The sequence below is a fragment of the Mustela erminea genome, chromosome 3 (assembly GCF_009829155.1).
Source record: "Mustela erminea isolate mMusErm1 chromosome 3, mMusErm1.Pri, whole genome shotgun sequence".
In the NCBI taxonomy this organism is placed as follows: Eukaryota; Metazoa; Chordata; class Mammalia; order Carnivora; family Mustelidae; genus Mustela; species Mustela erminea.
The window spans coordinates 134,326,763-134,353,612 of NC_045616.1; the positions used below are offsets into that span (position 1 = coordinate 134,326,763).

Below are 26,850 nucleotides of genomic sequence, written 5' to 3' on the forward strand. Positions count from 1 at the left end.
CTGAGAGATTTCCTTCTCTAAATCACACTGCCCTGTGGGTTTTCAAACATCTCCTCTGGTGAAGCAAGTGTTGGCGCGTGGAAGCGACACGTTTCCTGCATGGTGCTGGAGGAAAGAAATGAATTCAGGGGCTGGGAGCAGAATCCAATTACACATGATGTTAAAACGTATTTGCCCACAAGGCCATCACTTTCCATTCCGCAGCTGTCTGGGGAAGGCCAAGTGCACGCAAGACACTCCACAGGGCAACGGAGGGGACCCACAGGTGAAGACGGCATGGTGCTTGCCTTGACAACGTTACAAATCTAACCGAAGGCATGAGTCAGGCACACCAATCACGTAACGCAAAGGAGAATGGGAGAAATCACAAATGGCTCCTGGCTGGGAGGGCACGTGAAGACTTCACAGAACAGGGCCAATGGAGCCATGCTTTGAAGGGTCATTGCAGTCCAGGATTATTCCAAAGGGCAGATCAACATGCCAACAGCTTTGTATTGGGACAATGAAGAGGTGGTCTACAGAATAGCAAATAACCCAGTGTGGCTGGAATACAGGTTGTGTATTCGGAAAGAAGACAGGAAAAGTAAGGTAGAGCCATACTGCAACAGACCTCTGATGCTCAGGTTTACTTTGCGAGGCAGGAGGAGCCAGAAAAGAATATTAAACACAAGAGTGACAGGATTAGAAGTGCATTTTAGGAAGATTATACCGGCAGAGAGTGTGGTTCACTCAAAATGGTGACAGAGTAGATATCACAGAAATAGAATAGAATAGCTATCCATATCATATCAGAATAGGTAGCATAGCACCTTTTATATCTACTCTCTTAATACCACAGTAAAGAAGGTAGCTAAGAAAATTTTTTTATATTCTAACTGCAAATAACCTCTGTTTGGGTAAGGAGCCATACAGCTGATACATGAAAATCTGTAACTACCTCAGTGGCTATATATGATCTTGATATATCATTGTGAGTCTTTGGTTCTACACAAAGCCCCAAATGAATGTTGGCTATCTTTATTAAATTCTAAGGCTGATTCCAGGTCTTTCATCAATAACACGAACTTTATGACCTATGATCTAGATACCAAAAGTCATCATCTAACAATATAAACTCCAAAAATCTATAATATAAAATTAAGGAAATGAAATTATTTTCAAATCCATTTTCACGGGAGCCAAAACTCAATTATACATTTGTGTCAGAGTTGTCAATATTTGAGGTTACATCGAGTATGAAAAAGCGACCACCTCTACCACTATATAAACTCTGTAAACCATAATGAATCTAATTAATACATACTAACTTTGGAGGGCAATTATTACCAAACGTTAAAGGGGTTTCCTAGGTACTTTTCTGGAAATCATAGTATCTCATTTATTTATCACACAAAACCTTTGTGGTTGGTATTATGAGTCTTAAATTTCAGATGGAAATCTAAGGCATAAAGAGATTAAGTACTTTATCTGGGGTCAGGCATCCATAAGTTTTAAAACTAGGGTTCAAACCCAGGTCTGTTTATTGGATTCTTGCTACAATTCCTCTAAGTTGAAAGGATGTGTGTTATGTGTGTAGGTTGTGACCAAAGCCCATCAATTACTTTAAAATAACTATCAGCAGAATGCTTTTTTTTTTCCAAATGAATGTCATACTTGTTTAACTACACTAATTAGGAACTCCTAGAATATCGAAGAGATGTTTAAGAAACCAACAGAAAGCCTTGAGACTAGAAAGACAAACCTTGAAATATGGCATGACGAAGGTCTAGAAAACATCATTTGCCACTAAAGAAAATGGCTAAACAGGGGAGGAATGGAAAATTTCAAGGCCCTGCTGAGTCCTGTAGATTGTCCCTAAAACCCAAAAGGGTCTTCTATAGGAGACATCTGGAGGGATTCTGGAGCACCTTCCAGCTAGCACGACTGCTTCTCAATTGCGAACAGCCCCTCAGTTATCATGTATTTTGCAGGCCCACCAGCCAGGAGAATGACTGAAGGCAGTACCAGTTCTTTGTACATTGTGTCCTATGACATGCATGGAGCCTCTGTGAGAGTGGCAGATTTCATCGGTGAGTTTCCTTCTGACTACAGAGCTAGACTCGAGCATGCTGCAGTGATCACGCTCTTATCCATTAGCTGTAGGAACATCCCTGGGCTGATGCGAAGCAACAAGGGCTAGGGACTGGACAACCCAGGTTCATGTCCTGGCTCTACCTCCTTCCTCCTTGCTAAGTCATCTGCTCTTGACTTCCCAGTAGGGCAAGGGTTCCACGATCAAATGAGATCATTTCTATGAAAGTGCTTTGAGATGTGTGGTGGTTCAACCCAAGGTATCAATTTATTTTTGTTGGGATCAGTCCACACTGTCTTTAGCCACAACAAAGCAGGCTGTGGTATCTAAAAACTGATTTTTATATTTTAAGATGCATACCTCACTGAATAAATTATCCTACCATGAATAGTCCTTTTTGTTATGGGACACAAATAGAAGGAGCTTCCAGAAAACTATAGAGAAAATAATTGGAGTTCCAGTTGATGTGCCTTAGGAATTCACTCTATTTAATCAACTAGATAGTTCCTTTACTTTTTAAGAGGGATTAATTTTACCTTGTATAAAATGGAGCAAATAAGTAGCAACAAATAGCATATATTCATGTAAATATATAAATATTTTTGCATCCTATTGCAAACCAATCTGGTCAATTTGCTTAGTTGTTAAATCTTTTGTTAAATTACGATTGCTTCAAACATATAAAGATAAATGGCAACTACCTGCCTTTCAACCAGGTTGTACACTAAAATGAATGCAAATTCTAGGCCAAATTCTGCCACATACACAAATATATCTTGGTAAGAAGTCACAAAAATTCTCATAAACTTACTCTTTTTAACATCCCCTGTCTGTCGGTTTAGGACTCCAAAGCACTCCATGAGAAACTACCCACCACTTCTGGTCACTTTCTTCCTGGGTACATGGCCAAACTACATTTCCCAGCCTCCTTACAGTTAGGTTGGGCCCGTGGGACCATATTACAGCCTGGCACATAAAAATCTGTCACACAAGCTTTCTTTCTCTTTACCTTCAGTGACACCTTGGAAGCTCACTTCAAAGATGATGATATTACAAGATAGAGGTTACAAAGACCTCATGACTCAGGTTTTCAAGTCATCGCTTAAAGGAGAGCAAGCCAGGAGAGCTGCCCAACAAGAAACACTCACTTCGGACTTAGAGTAAGTGAAAAATACATTTTGTGTTAAGTCACTGAGATTTGGAGTTGTTTGTTACAGCAGCAAGCACCTTGCTGAGGCAGATACATCAATATCCTAGTGGCACAATCAGCAAATCAGTTAGGGGGAGCAGGCAAATGAGTCCACTATTAAGTGAGTGGAATACATGACTGAATGGGGCTTTAGCCTAACTGCAGAGCAGCTTGACTCTTGAGTTTACTGGTGCTTATTCTCCGTCTATGCAAAAACACAAAGACTATATACTCTTTCTAGCTATTCATATGTTTCACCAATGAAAACATTTTTCTAACATCATTTATGCTAATTAACAAACCATTTGGCCTGGATTTATGCTAACAGTTATTTTCATGTATTTTCCAAGCCACCTCTGAGAGTAGACTCCATAGTAAAGGTCAAGCGGTAACTAGCCCTGGAGCATGGATTTCTGGCTAGCTCAGAGATAAAGCTTGAAATATTTGACCACTGACATGGCACAGTCACTGAGAGATTAAAATAGATGTAAACTCTTATGCCAGAATGGTACCTTCTATGCCGGATTACTTTGAGAGTTAATTAAGTACCCCTAAGGGTACAGATTAAAGTAATTCACACAGTGACTGTTTATACTGAAGTATTTTAAAAATAAATTACAAGCAATATAACAGGCATCTAATTCACAGCCATCATCCATTTTATTTATTTCTCTGCTCACTCTAAGAATTACGAGCAAAGGATCATGGGACCTATTCCTAAGTGTAAAATTAGATCGATAAAATTAGCCATCTGTCCAAGGAAGGCTCTAAACTCAGGTTGTATTTAAGTATTATGTTTCCAATTGCCCAGATGTTAGAGAAAAGTGCCTGCTGATACAACTCCTTTTGCACAATGTAAACCATTAACTGGCTAATATAAACTTATTACACCAAGAAAAATAAATAGCATTAACATTACATTAAATCTGATTCCAGATCCTGGGTGCCCTGTCAGCAAACACAAGTGTTAAGATTTAAATTGCTTAGGATTTGCAGAGTCAGATGAAGAAAGAATCTCCAAGTGTCTTTAGGGGAGTGAGGAGGAAGGGACTGGAAATGAGATGAAAGCTTCAGGATGAATATTCTTGGTCGGTGTGGTTGGTTACGATAATAGTAATTACTATGATTATTGTTGAATGATCGATCGTATCCTAACTTTGTGGAGTACATCAGCTCTTTCAAAGCACTGCTCCGTTTTATTTCCTTTGAAATAGGAAATAGGTTTTATTTCCTTTGAAAATAAACTGGTGGGGATATCTGGGATAAATGGGGGGTTTCACGGCCGAGAATCATTCATAGGAAAGAAAGAGCCAGTGGAGCCTGGCCTCTGACATTCCATGTCACTGGGAGTGGCTCTTGAATTACTCCAATCTACTGATCAATCAAACCCCAAGCCTTTCTTAGCTCTCAAGCTTCACGGAGATTTCCACTGACGCCCAGTCATGCATCCGTCTGGCTAATTCTCTTTCAGGAACAGCTGCTCCCCTTTCACCACCAGACCCTGCAAAACCTCCCCGAGATAATTACCAGGTCAACATCACCCACCACCCTGGGGGTTACTGTTTCTCCAAGGAATCCACTCAGGCAAGACCACAAACCTGGCGGCCATATTTTCCAAACCAAAAACTAAGGCATGTGGTCAACCAGAGAGTCTTTCTAATTTGTCAATTAATTTATCGGAAAAATTTTAGGACTCAGTACAAACTAAATCACATGCAATCAATCATAACATTCATATGTATGGAAAAGGAACATGAAATCCTAAGTGCCTGTGTTTCTTGTCATGCCCGGAACATAGTCTTTCAGTCACATGTATTGACTCAGTTGCTTTCCTCTGCCCGGATTAAACAATCCGAGTCCTTTAAACACTGCCTTCCAGTCTCAGGCTCCTGTGCCTTTTAAATGCCTCAGTACATGTCTTGCCCAACCTAACCCTTCTAGCAATCTTAAGTGACAGGATCTTTCCAATTTTAAAGATGAGGGTACGGAGACCACAGAACTAACACAACTTGCCTTCCACCATCAAGTCACTAGTAAATAACAGTGTCAGGACTTGAACCAAAACTGTCAAATATTAAAGTCTGTGCTCCTACCCAAGAAGAAACCAGACTTGGAGGCTGAAAGCACAGGTGCAGTGGTGGCGGGTGGGTGGAGTGGGTCTGAGGGAAATGAGGGCAGGGGTGGGGGGGACGGGTTACACACAGTTGCAAGGGGCTGCTTGTTAGTGCTATGGCAGCCTTTCCCTCCTTTGTATGGCCATTTCTCAATGAACAGGTTGCGGACAGCGGGGGGCAGGCGCAGCGAAGAGAAACATTCGCTCAGAGGAGATGTCGTTCAGCTGCCTTCCAAAAACCACAGCCCCAAATCCAACCTTCAGAAGACCTGTGGAGTTTAAGGTTACAACACAGACCCCGAGCAATGAGTTGTCACTGCAAATCCCACATGGTGTGGACAAAGGAAGGAAAGGAGACCATGCGTGTGTCTGGGGAGTGTCTGGGGAGAAGGTCAGGAGGCAAGGGAGGCTGACAGGAGCCTAAACTCTGCTTTGTCAGGTCTCAGTGTGCGGACTGCAAACCATCTCATCAAGTCACAAGACATTCTTGTTAAAAAGGCAGGCACTTGAGATGCACGCCAAGAATTCTCGTTCACAAATGGATAAAGAAGATGTGGTGTATATATATACAATGGAATACTATGCAGCCATCAAAAGAAATGAAATCTTGCCATTTGCGATGACATGGATGGAACTAGAGGGTATTGTGCTGAGCGAAATAAGTCAGTCAGAGAAAGACAATTATCATATGACCTCTCTGATATGAGGAAGTTGAGAGGCAACATGAGGGGTAGGGAAGGAAAAAATGAAACAAAATGGGATCAGGAGGGAGACAAACCATAAGAGACTCTTAATCTCACAAAACAAATTGAGTGTTGCAGGGGGGAGGCGGGTAGGGAGAGGGTGGTGGGGTTATGGACCCTGGGGAATGTATGGGCTATTGGTGAGTGCTGTGAAGTGTGTAAACCTGGCAACTCACAGACCTATACCCCTGGGGCTAATAATATATATAATATACATAAATATAATAATATGATATATACACACACACACACACACAGAATTCTCATCCATGTGCAAGTTCAGGAACTACTTGCCTGGGTCAGAGGCCTGAGATCGGCTGAGGCTAGACCTGCTCTGAGCCAGCTCTGAAAGGTTCGTCCTCTGCTTTCACCTGTGCCCCTGCCCCTGCCTCCCCACCCCCAAGCCCATGAGATTCGATTCCTGGGAGTAAGAGGTAAACATGTTCCAGCTCATCTAAGGAGGCTGAAGCCACACAATGGCATCTTTCTTCAAAATGGGAGTGGACTCAAGGACAGGTTTGGGGGTTTCCGCTACAAACGGCCCTTTAGGCTCTGTCGTACCTCTTTACCTTTTCCCTTCTTCGATCCCTGAACCAGCAGGTACACTTCTAATATCTGCCACTTGACAGGCTGTGGCCAAAGTCAGTGGCAGGGATCCTGACCAGCTCAAAAGATTTTCTGTTGCAATCATAACATCCCATCATCCCTCAAGTCAATGGGGAGCAACCAGTCCTGAGGGCCGAACAGGTGAGGTGGGAGACACAGGCTATCCCCGGGGCCACTCTGTGGAAGCTCCCCCGGCAGCCTCCAACGCCTGAGGCCCTGTCTTCCGGAAACCCAGCTCTGCGGCACTGGACCACTTCTGAGCTAGACAGATGGCCAACTACTCCCAAAAGAATTGCAAGGTTATTAAAGCCCTGGGCTCAGGGTAAGAAACACGAAGCAAAAACCAAAAACACCACTCAGTTCCTTTCTGGCCAAGTCACTCTTCCATGAGAGAATTCCGAGAAACCAGTACTGCCTCGCGTTATGACATTTACTCTTGACCTTGACCTCTTTGTCCCTTTACCTCACAGGGAATCCAAGGGGAGAGAGAGAGAGGGGAGGGGTGTTTCTTATAGGGATTAGATGTGGTGTGGAAACAAACAGGAGGGTAGGAGGGCTGGCAACATGGAGGAGTGGAGGACATATTTCCGCTACGTTGCTTGGACTGCATGGATGTCTGTAGTTAGGTGCTGGGGAGATATATGGCCTTCAAGGGCGGAAATATGTGTGGCCTTTATGAGCTCCAGCATTCCCCAAGAAGCAAGACAATCTGGATCGCATTGTAGAAAAGGACTTTGGTTTGGAAAGGGAGAAGGAGGGACATACAGAAGAGATGAGCACCACCCCCCTACCCCCCAGTCCCCCACCAAATGCGTGCTTTGGGAAGGGGACTTGCATGAGAGCTTTAAGTGAGGACATAAGCAGGCCCTCGTGACCAGTGGTTGTTCAGGCTGGCGTGCAGGAAACAGAACAGGGAGGCCTCTGACTCAGGAGCCAATAAGCCTCACTCGAGCAGCAGCAGAAACCACCTAGAGGCTCCTGGATTCACCCTCAACAGCGGGCAAGATACATTGCCCACCAGCTAACTCTGCTCTTCGAGACTCTTGTTTTTTCTTTCTGGGTTTCTCTGGATCTTCCCTGTCGTCCAATTTTACAGGTAAGGAAATGCTGAGGGAGTGGGAAGGAAACGATAAGAGCTGTGCATCTCCCTAAAGACGGTCTTCTAAGGAAGACCTTCAATTCTCAGCCCTGGCCTTGTCTCACTGCTCCTGGGGCCTCAGGCAAACTGCAAAGACAAGAGGAAAGGCGGGGCCCTTGTGCCCCAGTCCACCAGCCCCTCTCTCTGGGCCAGAGAGGGAATTAACACCATGAGTTACCAATCTGCCTGTGGGAGAGGTGTGTGGCTAGCTGTGTGTCTGGATTTCCCTTTCCCATCTTCCTGCTCTGCATCAGAAACACCAGTCCTCCCTGTGCTTCCTGGGGACACTCTGGATAAGGAAGAAGTACCCACTCAGGAGGGCCTGGGTACTAGTTCCAGTTCAGCTTCTGGTGTTAAGGTGGACAAGTCCCTTAATCACCCTTAGCCCAGTTGACAAATGAAGCCTTTTCGCTTCCTTCCAGGTCTCTGATTCTAATCTGTGATCTGAAAAGGAGTGAAGGTTATGCGAAGTTTCCATGCCAGGGAGATGATGGTGTCCTCTACCCTACCTAGGGTCAGAAGCCCCTTTTTCTACCTCCAGGTCCTTGGATAGATCCTTGGCCCTCACAAGATTTAGCACCAGGAGTTGAATAAGAGAAAGGAAGTGGTTCATCGATGTGGTGACGTGGTTATACCCCCTGATTCTTGCAGCTGAGGTCAGTGGACAAAGGCTTCCAGAACTGCATGTCCATATCATTCACACTGTTACCCTGGAAGGCCTGGGCATGAGCCCATGTACAAATGTTTAACAGCACGTAGGAGGCCCCACACCCACAGCAGCAGGGATAACACGCTCCACCTGGCTCTGTCCCATGGGAGCTCCCCTGTTTAGCCAGGAGGGAGACGCCCTCCAGGACCAGTCTGCAGACCTCCGCTACCAGGACCGCTAAGGACTCCCTTCCTGGTCCCGACTAGCACAGCCCGAATTCCATTCCACCATTACTAGTTGTGTGACCTTGGAGGAGATCTTTAATCTCTCTGAGCCACAACTTCATCTTCAGTTCAACAGAGGTAATAACAGTGCCCATCTCACAGAGCAGCTGGGTTGATCAAGTATCAGTACGTGCCAAGTTGTTAGAGCAGTATAGAAAGCACTTAATTAGAGTTCATTATTATTATTTCATTTGACTTAAGTTAAGAGCTGTCATTTCTTGTTAGTCTCGGCAAATGCAGAGGTTTCTTTATTAATGCCCAATGGCAGAAGATGAGCTATCTTGGGGCGGAGGGAAAGGTTGCCTCTGTTGGACTCAGACTGAACTCATCATTGAAGCTGCTACTTGCTTTTTTCCCACCAGAGCTAGGTGGGGATGGAGAATTTTCGGGTTGATTTTGAATCCAAGAATTCCCCGTCTTTCAGGAGCATTAGGAGACAGGGTCATCCAAAGAAAACAGGACTATTCAGCATGCCTACATGGTGGCCGGGCTCCCTTCAAAGTAATATTCACAGACCAATTTCTGTTGAGGAAACAGAGTACATAGAAATTCCTATATGGATCCTAGCAGGATTTTGTGGTGTCTGGGGAAGATTATAAATTAGCTGGTTGCTGTTCACATCAGAGCCAAGCAGGGCACTTTCAGGTTTTAATCTGGACCAATTTTCCGGATCAAAAACTAGTCTTTCCAAGGGATGTAAATGAGCCCAGGAGGAAATTTTCCCCTGAAGTTTATAAAGTAGCTGTCATTTTAATCTGAGCAGCTTTCCAACCTGAAAGCCAGTGTCTGGAGAAAATTATAAAATAATGAAAAGCTCTTCTAGGCTGAACCTAGTCCAAACACCCCTTCTACCTCAAATTTGGTGTATTTAATATGCCAACATATTTAAAAAGATAGAGTTTCTACTATCAAAACCCTATTCAAGCTTCAAATAAAACCGAAGAGGCCAAGATGCATATGCATAGCATGAGTATCAGAATGAGAGCCTGGATGAACCAGGTAGAAAACATTTTTAGGAGAGTAGCTTAAAAAAATAAAATAAAATAAAAATAAAAAATAAAAAATAAAATAAAATAATAAAAATTAAAAAAATAAAAAATAAAAAAATAAAAAAGGAAATAGGGTGAACCATATGAGCAGTTCTATATACACTAGGCTTTTGTGAAATGCTTTTTAAAAAATTCTGCTTAAATGGCTTGAAATCTATCCTTAAAAGAATATTACATACACTGCTTAAGCCTAAGAACTATAGATAGATAGATATAACTAGGCATCGCTCAAAAACTGTGACTAGGTGGTTTTACGGGAATAACCCCTCAGAATACAATGATCATGATGTGCTTATCTTAAGGAGAAAAGTTAGAAAGAAGCCCTTCACTGAAATCCTTGAAGATGTGTGTATGCGTGCATGTGAGAAACAATTTAATAGAATATCGCCTTGGACTGCTGCTATCATCTCCAAAATGAATTGAACAGTGGCTCTAGAATAGCTGGTAATTTAAGTGTGTTGCAGATTATGATAATGACTAAATTTCAAGGCAGGTAGCGATAGACACAGCTTGAAGAGTAAGGAGTCCCCCAAAGCTGAAAGGCAACAAGTCGTATTTCCAAATGAAGAAATCCTTGAGCAGTGAAAATATTTAAGCAGCCATATGGGAACCTGCCAACATTATTTTCTTCACCCTCTGATAAATTTCCCTGGTTTGTCTCTTTCTTATAGAATCATTATTTGTGAAGATAAACTGCACTTTCTGCAGAGTTTTGCAGACTGCATTCAAATAAAGTTATATTGCTTTCCATTGTTCATAAGATGTAATTAATCCCATAAGACAACCTCGCTTACAAAGTAAACTAAAAGCCAAAAACCAAAAAACAAAAAACAAAATCCCAGAAAAACACAGATTTTTCAGCATTCAAAATACAGCCTCAGCAAAGTAGAATAAAAATCGTTATTCAGGCAACAACGTTTAGAACTTTATTGTTTAGAACGCTGTAACCTGAATACTCTCACAACACAGACCAACTCAAAGCAGACAAAAATACACCAAGAACTTTTACCAGTGTAACTAGAGGAAATGCAGGTTAATTCTTTGTAATAGCCTACAACACCGTACACCTTCTAACTGCCCTCGCAAAGACAGACAGGAGTTCAAAACTCTAAAATTAACCCACCAGGCACTTCTTTTTAAGAAAACGGCCCCAGAGCAGAAACCATCCTTAAAAGCAGAGGCCACTTCCTACACACTGCCAGGGCAGGACCAGAGATGGGCACAGGGAACTCCAGGCAAATCTTCAGACACTTAACAGGAAATGGCTGGGCTCTGGACAATATGAATTCAATAAAGATGTTTAGAGACACAGGAGGAGCTGTTTGACTTCTCTTGCACAGTTGCAATCCTCTGTAATTGAGACAGCATGATTGCTGTCCCTGCTCTCAGCTCTGTGCTCAAACACACAGCCCTCCACCTCTACTGTGTCTGGAAAATAGATTATTCTTTTAACAAACAAACATCCCTGGAACCGCCTGAGCTGGGGCGGCGGGGTGGGGGGGTGTTGCGGGGGGCGGGGTGGAGCGGGGCTGAGGGCGAGGTCGCGTCTTTCCCCACCTCTGGGCAGAGATGAACCCAGGTAACTGGCCGCGGGTCTGTGGGGTAGAGGGGCGGTGCGTTGCCCGCTCTGCGTCCAGGCAGGGACCGCTACCCGGGCGCTCCGGGCGTGGTGCCCCCCGGCGCTCCGAGCGCTTTACCTGGTTTTCGGAGAGCTGTTCTGAGCGACACTGCACTGGGTCCGAGGCTGGAAGCCAGAAGCAAGAGCTGGAGCAAGAAGCCTAGGATTAAATCCATTTCACCGCGGGCGCCTGCAAAGTTTCACCAAGTCCCGGACGCACCAGGAAAGGGCGTCTCCTGGGGGACGTGGGGGAGCCGGCCCCCGCGGATCCCAGCCGGGGTGAGGAGGTGGAGGGCTGAGGGAGCTGGTCCAGCAACCCCGGAGGAGTCGGAGAAGGCAGGGCTGCCGCCGGGAGGTCGGCGTGCGGGAGTGAAGTCCTCTTGGAGCCGCTGGGCTTTTCCGAGGCGGGGGGGCGGGGGCGGCGAAGGAAGCCGACGGGGAGGGACCGGCTGGCGGTGGGAGGGAGGGAAGCTCGACCCGCCCGGGGATGGAATTACAATCGAGTGGAAGTGAGGGGGCAGGCTCCGAGACCATTTACTCTTCGCCCACCTCTGGGGCCGACAGCCCGCCCATCACCTTTCCACGACCCCCGGCTCAGCCCTTCCCTGCCAGTGACCTAGATTGGGGCGCTAGGAGGGGACGAATTGAACCACGACAGTCGCAGGGCGGGAGTTAGGGGACAGTGAGTCCAGGACCCTCTGCAGTCCTGACCCTGAAATCTGGCGCCGCTTCCCGTCCGCCGGCGGTACCCTCTTCCCCTCCTCCAGCCGCGCCCCTGTAGGTCACTACCACCCAGCTTGGGGACTTTTCCCAACACCTCCTAAGGTTGCTCGGGTCTGTCCAGCGCACTGTGGGGGAGGGAGGGTGTCTGCGGTTTGCAAGTGGGGGAGGATAAGAGGAAGAGGGGGCGGGACTGGCCGAGTCTAGGGCGCTAAGAAGATAAATGGGATTTAAGGCGCGCAGATGGAGAGCGGAGGCCCCGCCACTCGGTTGGAAACGCGGGGTGGAGATTAGGGCCCAACGCGGGGGAGCGGGGTCCCCTCCCTGCAGAGAAAGGCAAATTGAGAACCTCCAGGGGAAGCGATGAAAGTCCAGGTTAAACCTGGCGTCGGGGAGAAGACACGAGCTCAAGCCCCCTGGCGGACGGAAAAGACCAGACTGGGACCTGGGCCCCTGCGCCCGCCAGCTGAGCTGGGGTTGGGGGCCGGGGTGAGGTCCTGACCACTGATTCCGGGACCTGGATTCCCGGGTCAGCTCCTTTCTCTCCTGGATTTATGCCCTAAGACTCAGTAAAACACGCCTTTTGTCGGGTTTCCTGGTGGCGCGGCGAGAAGGGAGACCCCGGGACTCGAGTCCAGTTACACACTAGCGTGCTGATCTTCAAGTCAACGAGAAGAGAAAGCAGATACAATAAATAAACCAAGAGAGCATAAACCTGAAAGAAAACACAGGCTTGGCCAATTCCTGGGGAAAGATCAAAGGCCCTAGGAAGTGCCCCGCAGAGGGAGCCAGCGCTTGCTGGCTGGGAGAACCTCACCGCAAGGTGTCCTGGCCCTTCATTGTTAACCTAGGCTTGGGAAAGCGGGAGGGAGCAAGGTTGACCAAAATCTCTCCGCACCCCCCCCCCCCCATTTCTCCTCCTCCTTTTAGGAATGAAGTTTGCCCTAGCTAGAAGTTTTGTAATGAGCCCAATCTTGTTTGTTTGTTAGCAAAGCCTGAGAATATGTCCCTTACCTGCTGGCATCCCCAGGTGTGCAACTGCCCATTAATAAATTCAAGTCCACTCCCAACTCGAGGATTTACAAGTCTTAGCTGTGACGCCAGACCTTGTTTTTTTACATGAAGTTAGAGTAAAAAAGTTGAACAGACAGTGGACCTCACTTCCAAGGTGATAACAAGGCCATGTTTGGATACCACGCAATGTGACTGCTCTCAGGACTCCTAGTCTCAGATGTCACAGAATCATAGACCCTTGGGACTGTCAAGACGCCCAGAAATCTGCCTTCAGCCAGCATCCTTGGCAGGTCGTTCACCTGGGTTTAACCTCCACCTGTGACAGAGAGTGCCTACCTCACCAGGGCCTGAAGGATGTTGGATAGCTCTTTTTATGAGACAGTGATTTTTTTTTTTTAATGGTTTGTTTATTTGAGAGAGGGAGCACGAGCAGGGGGAGGAGCAGAGGGAAAGGGAGGGAGCATCCCAAACAGACTCCCTGCAGAGCACAGAGCCTGAGGGGGGGCTCAAACTCAGGACCCTGAAACCACGACTTAAGCCAAAACCAAGAGTCCACCACTGAAATATGCCACCCAGGCACCCCATGAGAAAGTGACTTTTTGTATCAGACCTAAGGTAGTACCCAGAACCAACCAAGTGTTACCATGATGATACCTTCCATGTGGGTTCTGCTTTTTTCCACTTAAAAATAATTCTCCCTGAGGTAAAAATCTAAAGCAATAATAACCACTATTCCGGCTAGCATTCATATTAACATCTACTGTAGACCAGACCCTCTCTGAAGGGCTTTAGCATCCCAGTAAGCAATCATACCAGGTAGATATTGTTATTAGTATTATTCCCATTTGACAGATAAGGAAACTAAAACATGAAAAAGTTAAGTAACTTTCTCAAAAACTATGCAGCTCCCAAGAGACAGAGTTCGACCAAATCCAGGTGGTCTGGTTCCAGAGTCCAAGCTTTTAAGGAGACAGAGGGAAACCAGACACAGAAGTAGACCAAGTGGTCCAAGTGGACCAGGAATCATGGGATCTTGGTGTTTAATCTTGGGCTCTGTGTATCCTCGTAAAATGAAGGGACTAGATGACCCATCGGTAACTTCCAGGTTCTGCTTTGTCTTTATAATCTGATGAAAAGCACCATCCAATCCAAGCCAGTTCTGCTTTGAACGTGCCTTCTGTACAACTTGAACAAACTGTTCATTGCAAATTTTGCAAGCCTGAGTATCATCCTTCTTGCATACCTTTGACTTCTGCCCACACTACCTCTTCAGCCCTGGCCCTGGGCCTCCCTTTGATCTTTTGCCGATGGCCATAGGTGATTTGGAAAGCCGGCTTGGTTTCTTCAGAGTCCCCTCTTATTTCTTCCTTGCAGGATTACCTTCAATTGTGTCATTATATTTTACTTCAGGGTGCCTCCAAATACTCTGGATCCTCAGGCCACTGAGATAAGGCCTTGCTTCCCGAGATCTGCTTGCTACAAATCTAGGGCATACTTAGGGCATACTGATCTTATTTCCTTCTGTTGAGAGTCAAATCACAGCCCCCAAGTTTCCCTCTCCTACCAGTCTGACAACCAGTTTATTGCACTTACAAATCTGACTAAAGATAAATGGACACTTGCTTTTTGCTTCCTTCTAGCCTTCTGGGAGGAGGGGAGCTAGAGAGGGCAAAACGGCTTTGAATGTTTCATTTTTAAAAATCTGTCCAAATTCACAGAAGGTCTAAACTCAATTAATAAGGTCACCGGTAGAAGGGTGATCTGCCTGCTTTGTTCAATATCATGGGAAGAGAGTCTGACCTTTGCCTCGTGGAATGGATTTGGAGGGTATTTAGATGAAAGTAAAGGCGGAGTTACAATGACAGAATGTTGAAGAAGTCACTCCATGAGAGTGGGGAAGAACCAGCAGCCAAGAATTACCCTTAGGTTTAATTTTTTTTCTTTAGAGAGGTTATACGTACATATAAAATTTGAAGTGTGCACCAGGCAGAGGGTATAGGGACACATAAGTGTCACCCTACCCCTCCCAGAAGCAACCGCTATTATCAGTTTCTTGTATATCCTTCCAGAGATATTCTATGTATGAACATACAAGCAAACACATACACATATACTTAACACAAACAGGAGCATCTTGTACATGCTTTTTAATCTGAAAATCTGCCCAAATCAGCAAGTAGAGATCTGCCTCCCCTTCACTGACTGCTGAATAATATTCCTTTGTGTGATATACAATTTATTTGTTCTTTGTTGTTTCCTATTGTATCATTATAGACACTCTGGCAGGGCATGACCTTGAATAACAGTTTGTACCTGTTATAATAGACTGCAGGTTACTTTTCTAGACTAGCCATCGCTCACAGAAGGGTAAGTGCCTTTTTCTTTTTGATGATTTGGCCAATTTTGGCCTAGGAGAGGGTACAAATTTACATTTCCTCAAGCAATATAGAAGCATGACTAATTCCACAAAATCTCATCAGCTCAGTAGCTGATCAAACTAGAACCAGATATTATTTCCATGTATGTTACATGTTTCTGTCATCATTCAACATACAAAGAAAGGTACACCAATAACAAGCATACCAATGATTAATTATAGCCAAGTCGGCTTACCTGCATAACTAGCCCCCAGCTCAAGAACGAGAATCCTTCCAGCACTTCCAGGATCCTTCCTTGGGTTTCCTCTCAAGATGCCCAAGTTCCAGAAGAAGGATGAGAAGAGTTCAGACCTCCCACTTAAATACACAAATAAAAATGACAATTACTGAATGACAATAATGAAAAAGAGATCAGTGGACAATGTAAGCATTCTTCACCCCACTATGAAACAAGCTTTAATCGAGGTTTGATCCCACTCTGTGTAAGGCTCTGTCCTGAGAACAGAAAGACTACAGGAAAGAAAATAATGTCTTCTGCACTCAAAAAGACAGTTCAGAGAAGAGAATTGCACAGCCTACTTTTCCACAAAGCAGGACAAAAGAGGCACTAGGTAAGAGTGTTAACAGCATGCTGTTGGTATGTCAAGAGAGAAAGAGCCTGTATTACAAATGATAACCTATGTCTCAATATACTATAATATATAGCCATCGATCTCATGAATGTTTAAATCATACTTCTATACAGAACAGGGTTCTACCAGGGACACAACTGGAGTTAGCAAGAGTAAATTACCTGGTAGTCACCAATCTGTCCTTCCTTCTGCATACTTTCTTAGAAACATAAATTAAAAATGGCTGGTGAATTATGGTTAAGGTAGGCAACCTGATTCTCCAGGCTTTTATTTTAATGTAAACTTTTCAACAAAGTATAAAAATGCATAGATCCTACCTACACAAATAATCCAATGGATCATCATAAAGTGAACACACCCATGGAATAAGTCCCCAGATCATGAACTAGAGCAATTCCTGACCCTGAAAGCTTTTATAATCCCCCTACTAGTTATAACCTACCCCACAATGAAATAGGAAACCGTTTTCCTAACTTCTAAGACCTAGATTAGTTTTGCCTGTTTTTCAACTTTATATAAATGGATTCCAGTAATTTAATCCAATGACGTACTAATTTATAGCCAGCCCCTTTTACCCAACATTATGTTTGAGATTTTCATCCAAGTTGTGTGGTTTTTCTTTTTCATTGGCATGTAGTGCCCCATTATATGCATATTTGCAATTTGCTTACACACTGCTGCTCATGAACACTTGGTTTGTTTTCTGGTTTGGAGTTACAACCAAAAATATTTCTGTAGTTGTTCTTGTACTTGTCTTTGGTAAACCTAAGTACGCATTTCCATTATGCATAATTCCCAGGTTATATGGTAAGGCCAGGTTTGGGTTTGGAAGATACTGTCAAGCAATTTGTCAAGGTGGCTATACGAGTTTACACTCCCCCAGGCAGTACATGAGAGTTCCAGTCATTCCACCATCTCACCAGCACGTGGTGTTTTGGTGTCTTTTTCATTTTAGTCATTTTGGTGAGTGTGTAATAATATCACATTGCAGTTTAAATTTGTGTTTAAATTTGTGTCTGACTCTTGATCTTTGTTCAGGTCTCGATCTCAGAGTCATGAGTTCAAGTCCCACACTGAACTCCACACTGGACATGGAGCCTACAAGGAAGGCAGGCAGGCAGGCAGGAAGGAAGGAAGGAAGGAAGGAAGGAATCCTAGTTTGGAAGTGTCTATCCATGTATTTTGCCCACTTTTCTATTGATTTTTTCAACCTATTTCTTATTGATTTGTAGAAGATCTGTATATAGTCTGGATACAAGTCATAGGATTTTGTTGTTGGTGGTGGATGTTTATATTGAAAATATTTTTCCCTCTCTGGCTTGTCTTTTAGCTCTCTTAATAATGATTTTGAATGGACAAAAGTCCTAGTTTTAGTGTACAATTGATCAATTTTTTTCATTAGTGGCTAGCATTTTTAATGTCCTGCTTAAGAAATCTTTATATACCTCAAGGTCACGAAGATATTAGTCCATGTTTTCTTCTGAAAGTGTTACTGCTTACCTTCCATAGTTAGATCTGCAATGGATTTTTGTGTATGGTGTAGGGTAGTCCTTAAGTCTGTTTGACTGGATGCTCCCTCCTGATTTAGATGTGGGCAGGTGCATCTCTGCAGGGAGATAGGGCTTCCAGAGAATGGCTTTGGGAGGGTATCTTTTCCTCTGCAAGCATCAGCCAAGCTGATATTCAGGGCTAACACTGTGACTACACTTCCCACCAGGTATACCTGAGTAGATAGCTACCTTGCATTATATGTTCTGGAGCATAAACAAAGCCCACTTGTTCCAAAATATCTCACCTAAGGTCTCTCAGTTTCCTTGAAATTTCTACCATTTGAAATACTCCCATGAGTTAGGAGTATAACTTGTTAACGATTATATCCATTCTATTCCAAAAAGCTGGAGAGAGATGTAAGAGAGATGCTTTAAGAACATTTATCCAGGTGGTTCTCTTAACATGGACATATTCTCCCTGAAAAGGAGAAAGGACTCATTAATACTATGCCTGTGAACAAAAAGGTAAGGACTCATTTATTAGCTAATTGAGCAGTCACCTATGATATAAGTTCCAGGGTCCTCAATCGGTAGAGTGTGTGAGTTTGAGAGTGACTTGGGAAAGGGAAATTGGTGGTGGGTGAGGTTCTGAATGTGGGTTATGGATTGCTGGTAATACCACAACTCTTGAAGCCATAAACAAACCTTTCACTAGAGGAGAGATGGGTAAAACACAATAGGGAACAAAATGGAGCAGTGTTTAGCCACCTAAAAGGGATGGACTTAGAGCTTCATGTGCTAAAATGGCCAAAGTGGACCAAGCAAGCTGCAGAATGGAGCACGGGTATTCACAGAGCAGTGGGAAGGGGATCCGGGGGTCTAGCACGGATGGAGGGGGTATTAGCAATGTGTTATATATTTACTGGTTGTATTTTCAAATTATAAAGATCTCCTTATCTGGGTTAAAAAGGAAGTATTAATGCCTTCTAAAGAAGATAGGCTCAGTCCAGGTGGAGCAACAGCTTGAATGAAGGGGACTGAGAAGACAAGAGAAGAAATATAGGTCTCACCCATCTTGGGAGAGGGAGGGAAGAGTTTGAGACAGGCACTCCTCCCAAAGGGGAGGAGGGCAGGGAAGGCAGATCTCACACATCATGGGGTTCTGTCTGGTGTGCCAGATTTCACGTGCAAGAAAACAAACAAACAAACAAATTACCGTTTTCTGGAAATGCAGGGAGAGCCTGTAGCACATTGAAGTTTGTGGTTCCCCACACAACACGACAAAACCCAGGGGCCCCACAGTGGCTCCCAGTGGCCCACTGCACACTGGGAGGCATCTCTTCAGAGCACTGGCATGCCACTTCAAAATGCAGAGCTTATACGGGAACAACACAACATCCAGAACATCTCGGTGGACTGGAGGTCAGGACACCTGTGTCCCAGGCCTGGCCCTGTCACCAATTGTCAGTAGGGCTTTGGTGACTCGAAAGACCTTTTAAGACCTGATTTTTCTTCTCTGTCATCCAGGGGTGCTGGGTAAGATGAGGTCTCAGCTTGTCCTAGCGATCACAGCTATCAGCTTCCACTGAAAAGCCTCTTGACTTTTCCCAAGATGGACAGATGCCACTACTTAAAACCAAAAAGGAGTCTTGTAAAAGGCTTGTCCTCCAGAAACAAAAAACAAAAAACAAAAACTTTGAAGTTGGAAAGCAACAGTCTTTTGCCCCCCAAAAAGGAAAAGAAACAAAAAGAACACAAAACAAAATAAAATATTTAACACACATGCATACACACATAGACACACACATGCACATACACACAGAGGTGGCAGGACAAAAGCAATCCCTTGCTTCAGAAAAGGCTGTAGGAAGCAGACTCAAAGTTTCCAAGCAGGCCACATGCAGTGTGTCCAGACAGAGGAAATGGGGAGGTGTGAGAAAGGAGCGGCAGGGAAGACCAGGGCTGGGAGGTGGGCGTAGGAAGCAGAGGAATGCTGGCTCAGTTTCTGGGTTAGTTAGTGACACTGAAAATAAATGCAAATTTTTTGATGCCAAGAGAAAACCTGTGGAAAGAAGCAAAAGGCCAATCTCTCCATCTGAGTTTGATTATATTTTTATTTGTGCATTTCTTAAGAGAGGAAGTGAGGAGGAGGAGGGGACGGGAGGATTGGAAGGTACGGATTGGAAGGTACGGTCTGATCCGTGTCACCAAGCAGAAGGTGTCAAGGAGGTGAAAAATAGGTGGGTGAGGGGGACATTTGGTTTGTTTCCAGCCCCAGAGAACTAGTGGAGAGGGGGGAGGTGGTTTGACAGGAAAAGGTTTAAGCAAGAGAAGAAGTTGTGTGGCTTGTCAAGATGGCCATGCTGTGGGACAAAGGAGGAATAGGACAGCTTCAAAGGCTGGTCATAAAAGCAGGATGGGGTGGCTTAGATTCAAGACAACATGAAGTTAACTGACAACATGAAGCAAGATCAACACTGAAGTACGAGGCAGAAGTTAACCTCAGGTTCCTCCCCTCTGCAATGGGATGTCACACCTACTGGGAAGGCTTTGCCCATCAGATGGGATGCCCCAGTGTACCGTGCATACCATGCACTTGGCACTCACTGAATGTTGGCTTTATTTTATTTCATAACTCACTTCTTAAAAAAAGATTTATTTATTTATTTGACAAAGATCACAAGTAGGCAGAGAGGCAGGCAGAGAGAGAGGGGGAAGCAGGCTTCCCACGGAGCAGAGAGCCCGATGTGGGGCTCAATCCTAGGACCCTGGGATCATGACCCGAGCTGAAGGCAGAGGCTTAAAACCACTGAGCCACCTAGGCGCCCCTCATAACTCATTTTTATCACAGAAACAAGCTAAGTGCTCTCCAGAGTTAAATTCCAGAAGTACTAGTAGATGATTGCTAGCATAGCAGTGAAATCTCGGGGCCAAAGATGAAGCTCTAGATACTTTCAGTATGAACTAGAAATAATGGAAAATCAAGGTTTGTATTTTGAGACAGTGAAAGACGTCTCCCAAAATATTGTGACATTTTCAATAAGGATCCTTCCAGGAAGGAATAATTGCTGAGCCATCAAAATAAATGAAGATACACACAGGATAGACCTATAACTGGTAGGATGCCAGGTAGCTGTAGCTGCTCTTGAAAATTCCTAGCCTATTCATATTTTCCTTCAGCTTTCATGCCTCTTAATTGATCCAGTATGCATGTTTTTCATGTTCCCTATTTCCTTCTTTATTACTCATTACATGTCCCTGGATGAGTCACATGGCTTCCCTGACATTAGTTTTCTGGGCTGAACTGAATAGAACTCAAGGTCCTTCCCAGCTCGGACAATCCTGCATCCATGTTTGGGCATGGTGGCCCCAGGCACGTCCTTTTCAGTCATCTCTGGACTCTAACAACTTATCCTGGGAAATGCTACCATGGCTCTGGTATCAGAGCCAAAAGAATAGACCAAAGTGGTTGTGGAGATGTTGACTTGCTTGTAGTCAGTGAACTAGTGAACTTCATCTCTCTCTGGGGATGGCTTTAATCACCCTTTGTTCCCAAGCTCTATCATAATCATGGGTTTAACTGGCAAAAAAAGCAACAACATGCTATTCAAGCTCTCAACTTTGAACGGAGTGAAAAGCAGTGACAGCAATATAAAGACTTTATTTTGAATGCATAAGAAAGTATAAGTGCAATTTACATGTGCCCCCTTACGTCCTCACCATGCAGGGGTATGCCTGGGCTTTCCCAAACAGTACAGAACTATATGGAAGGAAGTTAGGACAGAGAGAAAAACCCAGAAGTCAAGAAAACAAACTGAGAGTGGAGAAAGGAACAGAAGTGGAAGATACAGTGACAGAAGGAACATCTCTCTTATATTCCAAAAAGTCCACAGAATTGTAGCTCATGAGTTTGATAGCACAGTTTCAAATTTTAACTAGTTAGCATTTCAATGACAAGTCAAACAGATAAACAAAATTACCAGTTCAAACTGATGGCTATTTACAAGTGTGCCCTTCTATAAGAAATCTGAATTTATGAAAAAGGTTAATTTGGGGGATAACTGGGATTTTTTTCATGATTTTTATTTTATTTTATTTTATTTATTTGACAGAGAGAGAGATCACAAGTAGGCAGAGAGTCAGGCAGAGAGAGAGAGGGGGGAAGCAGGCTCCCCGCTGAGCAGATAGCCTGATGCGGGGCTTGATCCCAGGACTCTGAGATCATGACCCGAGCCGAAGGCAGCAGCTTAATCCACTGAGCCACCCAGGTTCCCCTTTTTCATGATTTTTAAAAAACTTTTAGGAAAGTAGTTGCTACTTTCCCAATCAAATGTTTTGATTGAGAGTAGAATAGATACTTAAGCAAAAGTATTAGCTTTCATTTCATTTTATATGTATTCAAAGATAAAGATAAAACATTATTGAAATGAAAGTGTAAGCCAGTGAAAAAAGTAGAATATATGTATATCAAATTGATATTTCATTAAATTTTTTTTAAATGCAAATATTAAATTATTGGGAAAAAAATTACACTTAGGGAAAAAAAAATCATTCTTAAAATTGTTCTCCATCTTCCTGATCCAGGTTTTCTTAGGAAGCCAAACCACATGTTCTATAACAGAGAACAGAAATATTCTAAAACTCTCATTACCTTTCTGAGGCACTGAAACATAGCCTCTCTTCCTATAGTACTTGCTTAGCCTAAAGAGACTTTAATACCAAAATATCTCTAAGATTACTGGGATACTAAAGAACTGAGAATCTACTTTTAAATCCCTAAAGATCTAAAACTCTGTCAAATGTGTCAAATTCACGATTAATCAATGCTCTAGTAAGTTTATCAGATTTGAAAGCTGGGTGAGTAGGAAATGTTGGGGAGGAGAAGGTATTAGTATTGATAATATTTTATCCTCAAACATCCAAATTAATTAAGCTATTATTTAGTTTGTAAAACAAGGAAGTATAAAGGAGAGTTTGCAAGCTGTAAATTTCTAAATTATATTTTAATATGTGAAGGATACTCATTAGAATCTTAAGTAGTAGAGCTTCCAAATTTATTATTAAGGGTTTGTTTCGTGTTATATTTTCTTTCTTTTTTAAAGATTTTATTTCTTTGACAGAGAGAGAGAGCACAAGTAGGCAGAGCATCAGGCAGAGGGAAAGGGAGAAGCAGGCTCCCCACTCAGCAGGGAGCCTGATGTGGTTGGTGCTCGATCTCAGAACCCTGGGATCATGACCTGAGCCCAGGGCAGCTGCCCAACCAACTGAGCCACCGACCCCCTATGTTTTGTGTTATATTTTAATTCATGGTAAATTAATACGACTGTGGGTAGTAAGTTGATTTTCCTTTTAAAGTAACACTTTTTCAGGGTCCTGGGTGGCTCAGTCAGTTGCGCGTCCAACTCTGGATTTCAGCTCACGTTATGACGGCAGGGTCATAAAATCAAGCCCTGTGTCAGGCTCTATGCTAAACACAGCCTCTGCTTGGGAGTCTCTCTCTCCCTCTGCTCCTCCTCCTGCTCAAGCGTGCTCTCTTTCTTTAAAATAAATAAATAAATCTTTAAAAATAAATAAAACAAAATAACACTTTTTCCCTTCTCCCCAAATTTTTGACTTGATCACATAGTTAACCTGTTCAGAATTACTGTTAACATGATTTATATGTCCCCCAAACAATGATTAGTCTAATGCAGAAGTATCTAAATAAAACTAGATCATTTAAAGCCTACTAAAATGTCAAAAAAACATTTTTCCTTAAATCTTACGAACAACAACAACAAAAAGCAGATTTCAGTTTCTTGAATAGTCATGTCACCAACAAAAGTCTGTATTACTCAAGAGGACCACAGAGAGATGAAAAACAACTAGCCGCTTTTAGGCCAGCAAGATTATGATGTTAGCAAAATTTCTCTCAGACCTGTCAGGTCAGGGCTAAGCGGGGAACTAGCGCTCATCTGACGGAGCTCACCAGCCTCGCAGCTATAGAGCTTCTTCACTTCCGCACCCCAAAGACTGCGAATGCAGAAGCAAGAAAAGGGGTGGGGAACCGGAAGTGGGCTCCCTGCAGGAGAACTTCCGGTTCCTGCCCAGACACTTCCTGCCCCCGGTAGTTCCGCTGAGAACTGCTTACCAGCAGGCGTGAAGCCTGCCCCTCTGCGACCCGGCTTCAGGTCGTTTGCTTTTCTCGTTCCAAACTTTTGGCTCCTCCTACCCGGAGTACTGCTACATGATTTGTCATGCCCACTAGTGTATGATATTAAAGAGTCTGCAATAAATTATTCGTGCCCATTTAAAAAAGAACCCTATTCCCAAGCAAAGTGCAAATGAGAGGTAACAGTTTTGCCTTTCTGGGGGGATATTTGCATTTTCACAGAATATCAAAGCAAGAAATGAAGTAAATAGTCTAAGATGCAAACAGGTGGCTCTCCATCTGGGGTTCGTAACTTGGATGCACATCAGAATCTCATCGGGGGATTTCACAAAATATCAATGCCTGAGCTCCATCTCCACAGATTCTGATTTCATTGGTCAAGGGTGAGGCCTCAGCATTGGGATTTTTAGAAGCTCCCCAAGGGATTTCGGTGCACAATGTTGGGATCTCTTGATCTAGAGTAAGTAGAGTGAGAGAGTTCAGCCCCGAAACTGGAAGGTGAAGGCTGCTGAGCACTTGGGGGTAGTCAGGAGGAAGAGGCTGCCGCCAGGACTGCTCTATCAGATGGGAGGCTGGTCTGGAGCCCCACTTCTCAAACTTTAATGTGTACACTCCTCTGTTGGGGTCTTGTCAAAGTGAAGATTATGATTCAGTAGGTCTGGGTGGCTCCCAAGATTCTGCACTTCTAACAGGCTCCCGGATGACGCCCATGCTGCTTGCTGATCCAGAGGCCACATCTGAGTGGCAAGAATCTTGATGACCTTGAAGATCCCTTCTGATCCCAAGATTCTAAGATTCTCTGAATTGAGAGCAACAGGACCGGAGGAGGAGATATTTTCCCGGAGAGGGATTCTGAAGGCTTGAACCACAGAGTATTCTATTTGCCTAGCCCTGAAATGTTGATAAACAAGTCTGCCAGGAGCATAACTCCCTCCGTGTACACTTGGAGGAGTCAAGTGTCCTAAGGAGACACTTCAGAGGTCTGAAGCCAAGGAGCCTATTCAAACACATGCCCATGTGGACGTGGTGTAAGCTTAGAAATCAGGCATAATAAGAGTAAGGTATAAAAAAGTGAGAACAAGAATTGGACATATGACATTTAAGTATATCAGACTATTTCAAGCACTTTATACTTTACATTTTAAAAATTATAAACCACATTTGTACAAAAGAACTAAAGATAAACGTAGTAAATGAATATACAGGAAAATCATACTAGCTTTAAGTGAATTGATATATTAGGTTGGGATGATCTATTCTTTAAGGCAATTTTAAATATCAAAAACATGGGGGAGTAGCTGGGTGGCTTAGTAGGTTCAGTGTCTGCCTTTGGCTCAGATCATGGTCCTAGGGTCCTAGGATGGAGCCCCAAGCTGGGCTCCCTTCTCCCTCTGCCTGCCACTCCCTCTGCTTATGCTCTCTCTCTCTGTGTCAAATAAATAAATAAAATCTAAAATAAAATAAAAAAGTATTGTTTTAATTCTAAAGCAATTTTAAAGTCTTTCAGGGACCCAATAAAATGTTTCTCCTTTTGAGGTTCTTTGTTATCAAATAGTCCGTCTAAAAGGAGGATCACCTTCTGGATCATTGGTTTACCAAAGTGATTCTTATCTGTGCTGACGTCATGACCATGCACCATCATCAGATGAAGATGAGGATAGAAACTGTAACTGGAGAAGAAACAAAATCTAGAGTCAGAAAGAGTCTCTGCATGGAACTTCTTAGGCCAGCGATTTTACAAGAATGCCCAAAGTCTAACTGCAAGGTGAGTGCAGTAACTGTCAAAGTCCTCATGGATTTTTAAGAGTGGTCGAGAGCAGTGGTTTTTAAAGTGGTGTCTGGAGACTCTTGGGTGGGGTCCTTGAGACCTTTTCAGGGAGGCTGCCAGGTTAAACCTATTCTTATTGATGATACTAAGATGTCATTTTTGCCTTATTGACTTGAGTGAGTCATGAATACGTGGGAGAGAGTTCCAGAGACTGCACGTCAGGTCATATCACAACAGACTGAATGCACAAGCAGGTGGGAGAATGTAGCTCTCTTCTCTTAAACCTGATGTTAAAGAGATGTGCAGAAATGGGAAACAATGTCATCATCATTAATGTTTTATGTTGAAGAATATGGTTCTTTTTTATTAGAATATGGTACTTACATGAACACATAATGGGTTCACTTAACTACTTTTTTAAAAAAATATTTCTATTCCTCAGCTTTATTTTTATTTTTATTTTTAAAGGTTTTATTTATTTATGACAGAGCGTGAGAGAGAACACAAGCATGGGGAGCTGGAGAGGGAGAAGCAGGCTCCCCACTGAGCAGAGAGCCCAACATGGGGCTCAGTCCCAGGATGTGGGGATCATGACCTGAACCAAAGGCAGGTGCCCCTCAGCTTTAATTTTTATGACAGTAAATATCAACAGATATAACCCATGTAAATAAAAGTTCTTTGGTGTTGTCAATAATATTTAAGAATGTAAAAGGTCCTGAGACAAAAAGGGGGAAAAAAAAAAAAAAAACCAACTTTGACCCATTAGTCTAGGGCCTTGTTCTCAAAATGTGGTCCATGGACCGGCAGCACTGGCCTTGTTCTCAAAGTATGATTCAACAGACCAGAATCTTGCTGTCACCTCAGACCTACTGAACCAGAACCTGCATTTTTGCAAGGTCACCAGATGATTCGTGCACGGTTAGACTGAAAAGCACTGGACTATATCTTTTACTTATTCCATAAATCCTAATCTTGACACCACACGCAATGATGAAAAATGTAGCCTCTTTGAATTCCATCCTAACTTCTCCCTAGCTTGCGGAAGTTAGGCGAATTACAAGCCACTTCATGCCTCAGTTTCCCCATCTGTAAAGTGGGAAAAATAACAATACCTAGCTCACAGAGTTGTTGTGGAGATAGATGCACTAATATACGTACCATGCCTTGCCTGTAATCAGCATTCTGTAAATACTGAGGGCTGAGTAGATTTTCTGAAAGTTCTAGCCGCTATTCCTCC

General features: G+C 43.7%; 1 protein-coding gene across 2 annotated transcripts in view; it reads right to left on the minus strand.

The window, feature by feature from the left end:
- EGFLAM (EGF like, fibronectin type III and laminin G domains) overlaps positions 1 to 18,078 on the minus strand; it is a 184,717-nt gene extending 166,639 nt beyond the window's left edge. Inside the window, exons 1-2 of one of the 2 annotated variants that reach the window (XM_032337564.1) lie at positions 18,000 to 18,078; positions 15,808 to 15,929 (exon numbers count right to left, since the gene is read on the minus strand). In XM_032337564.1, coding sequence (XP_032193455.1) covers positions 15,808 to 15,929; positions 18,000 to 18,049 — 172 coding nt within the window. In that variant the 5' untranslated portion in view covers positions 18,050 to 18,078. Of the gene's footprint in view, positions 1 to 11,539; positions 12,008 to 15,807; positions 15,930 to 17,999 lie in introns of those variants that run through there. The other variant, XM_032337565.1, reaches the window with a different exon arrangement.
- Positions 18,079 to 26,850: the final 8,772 nt, after the last annotated feature.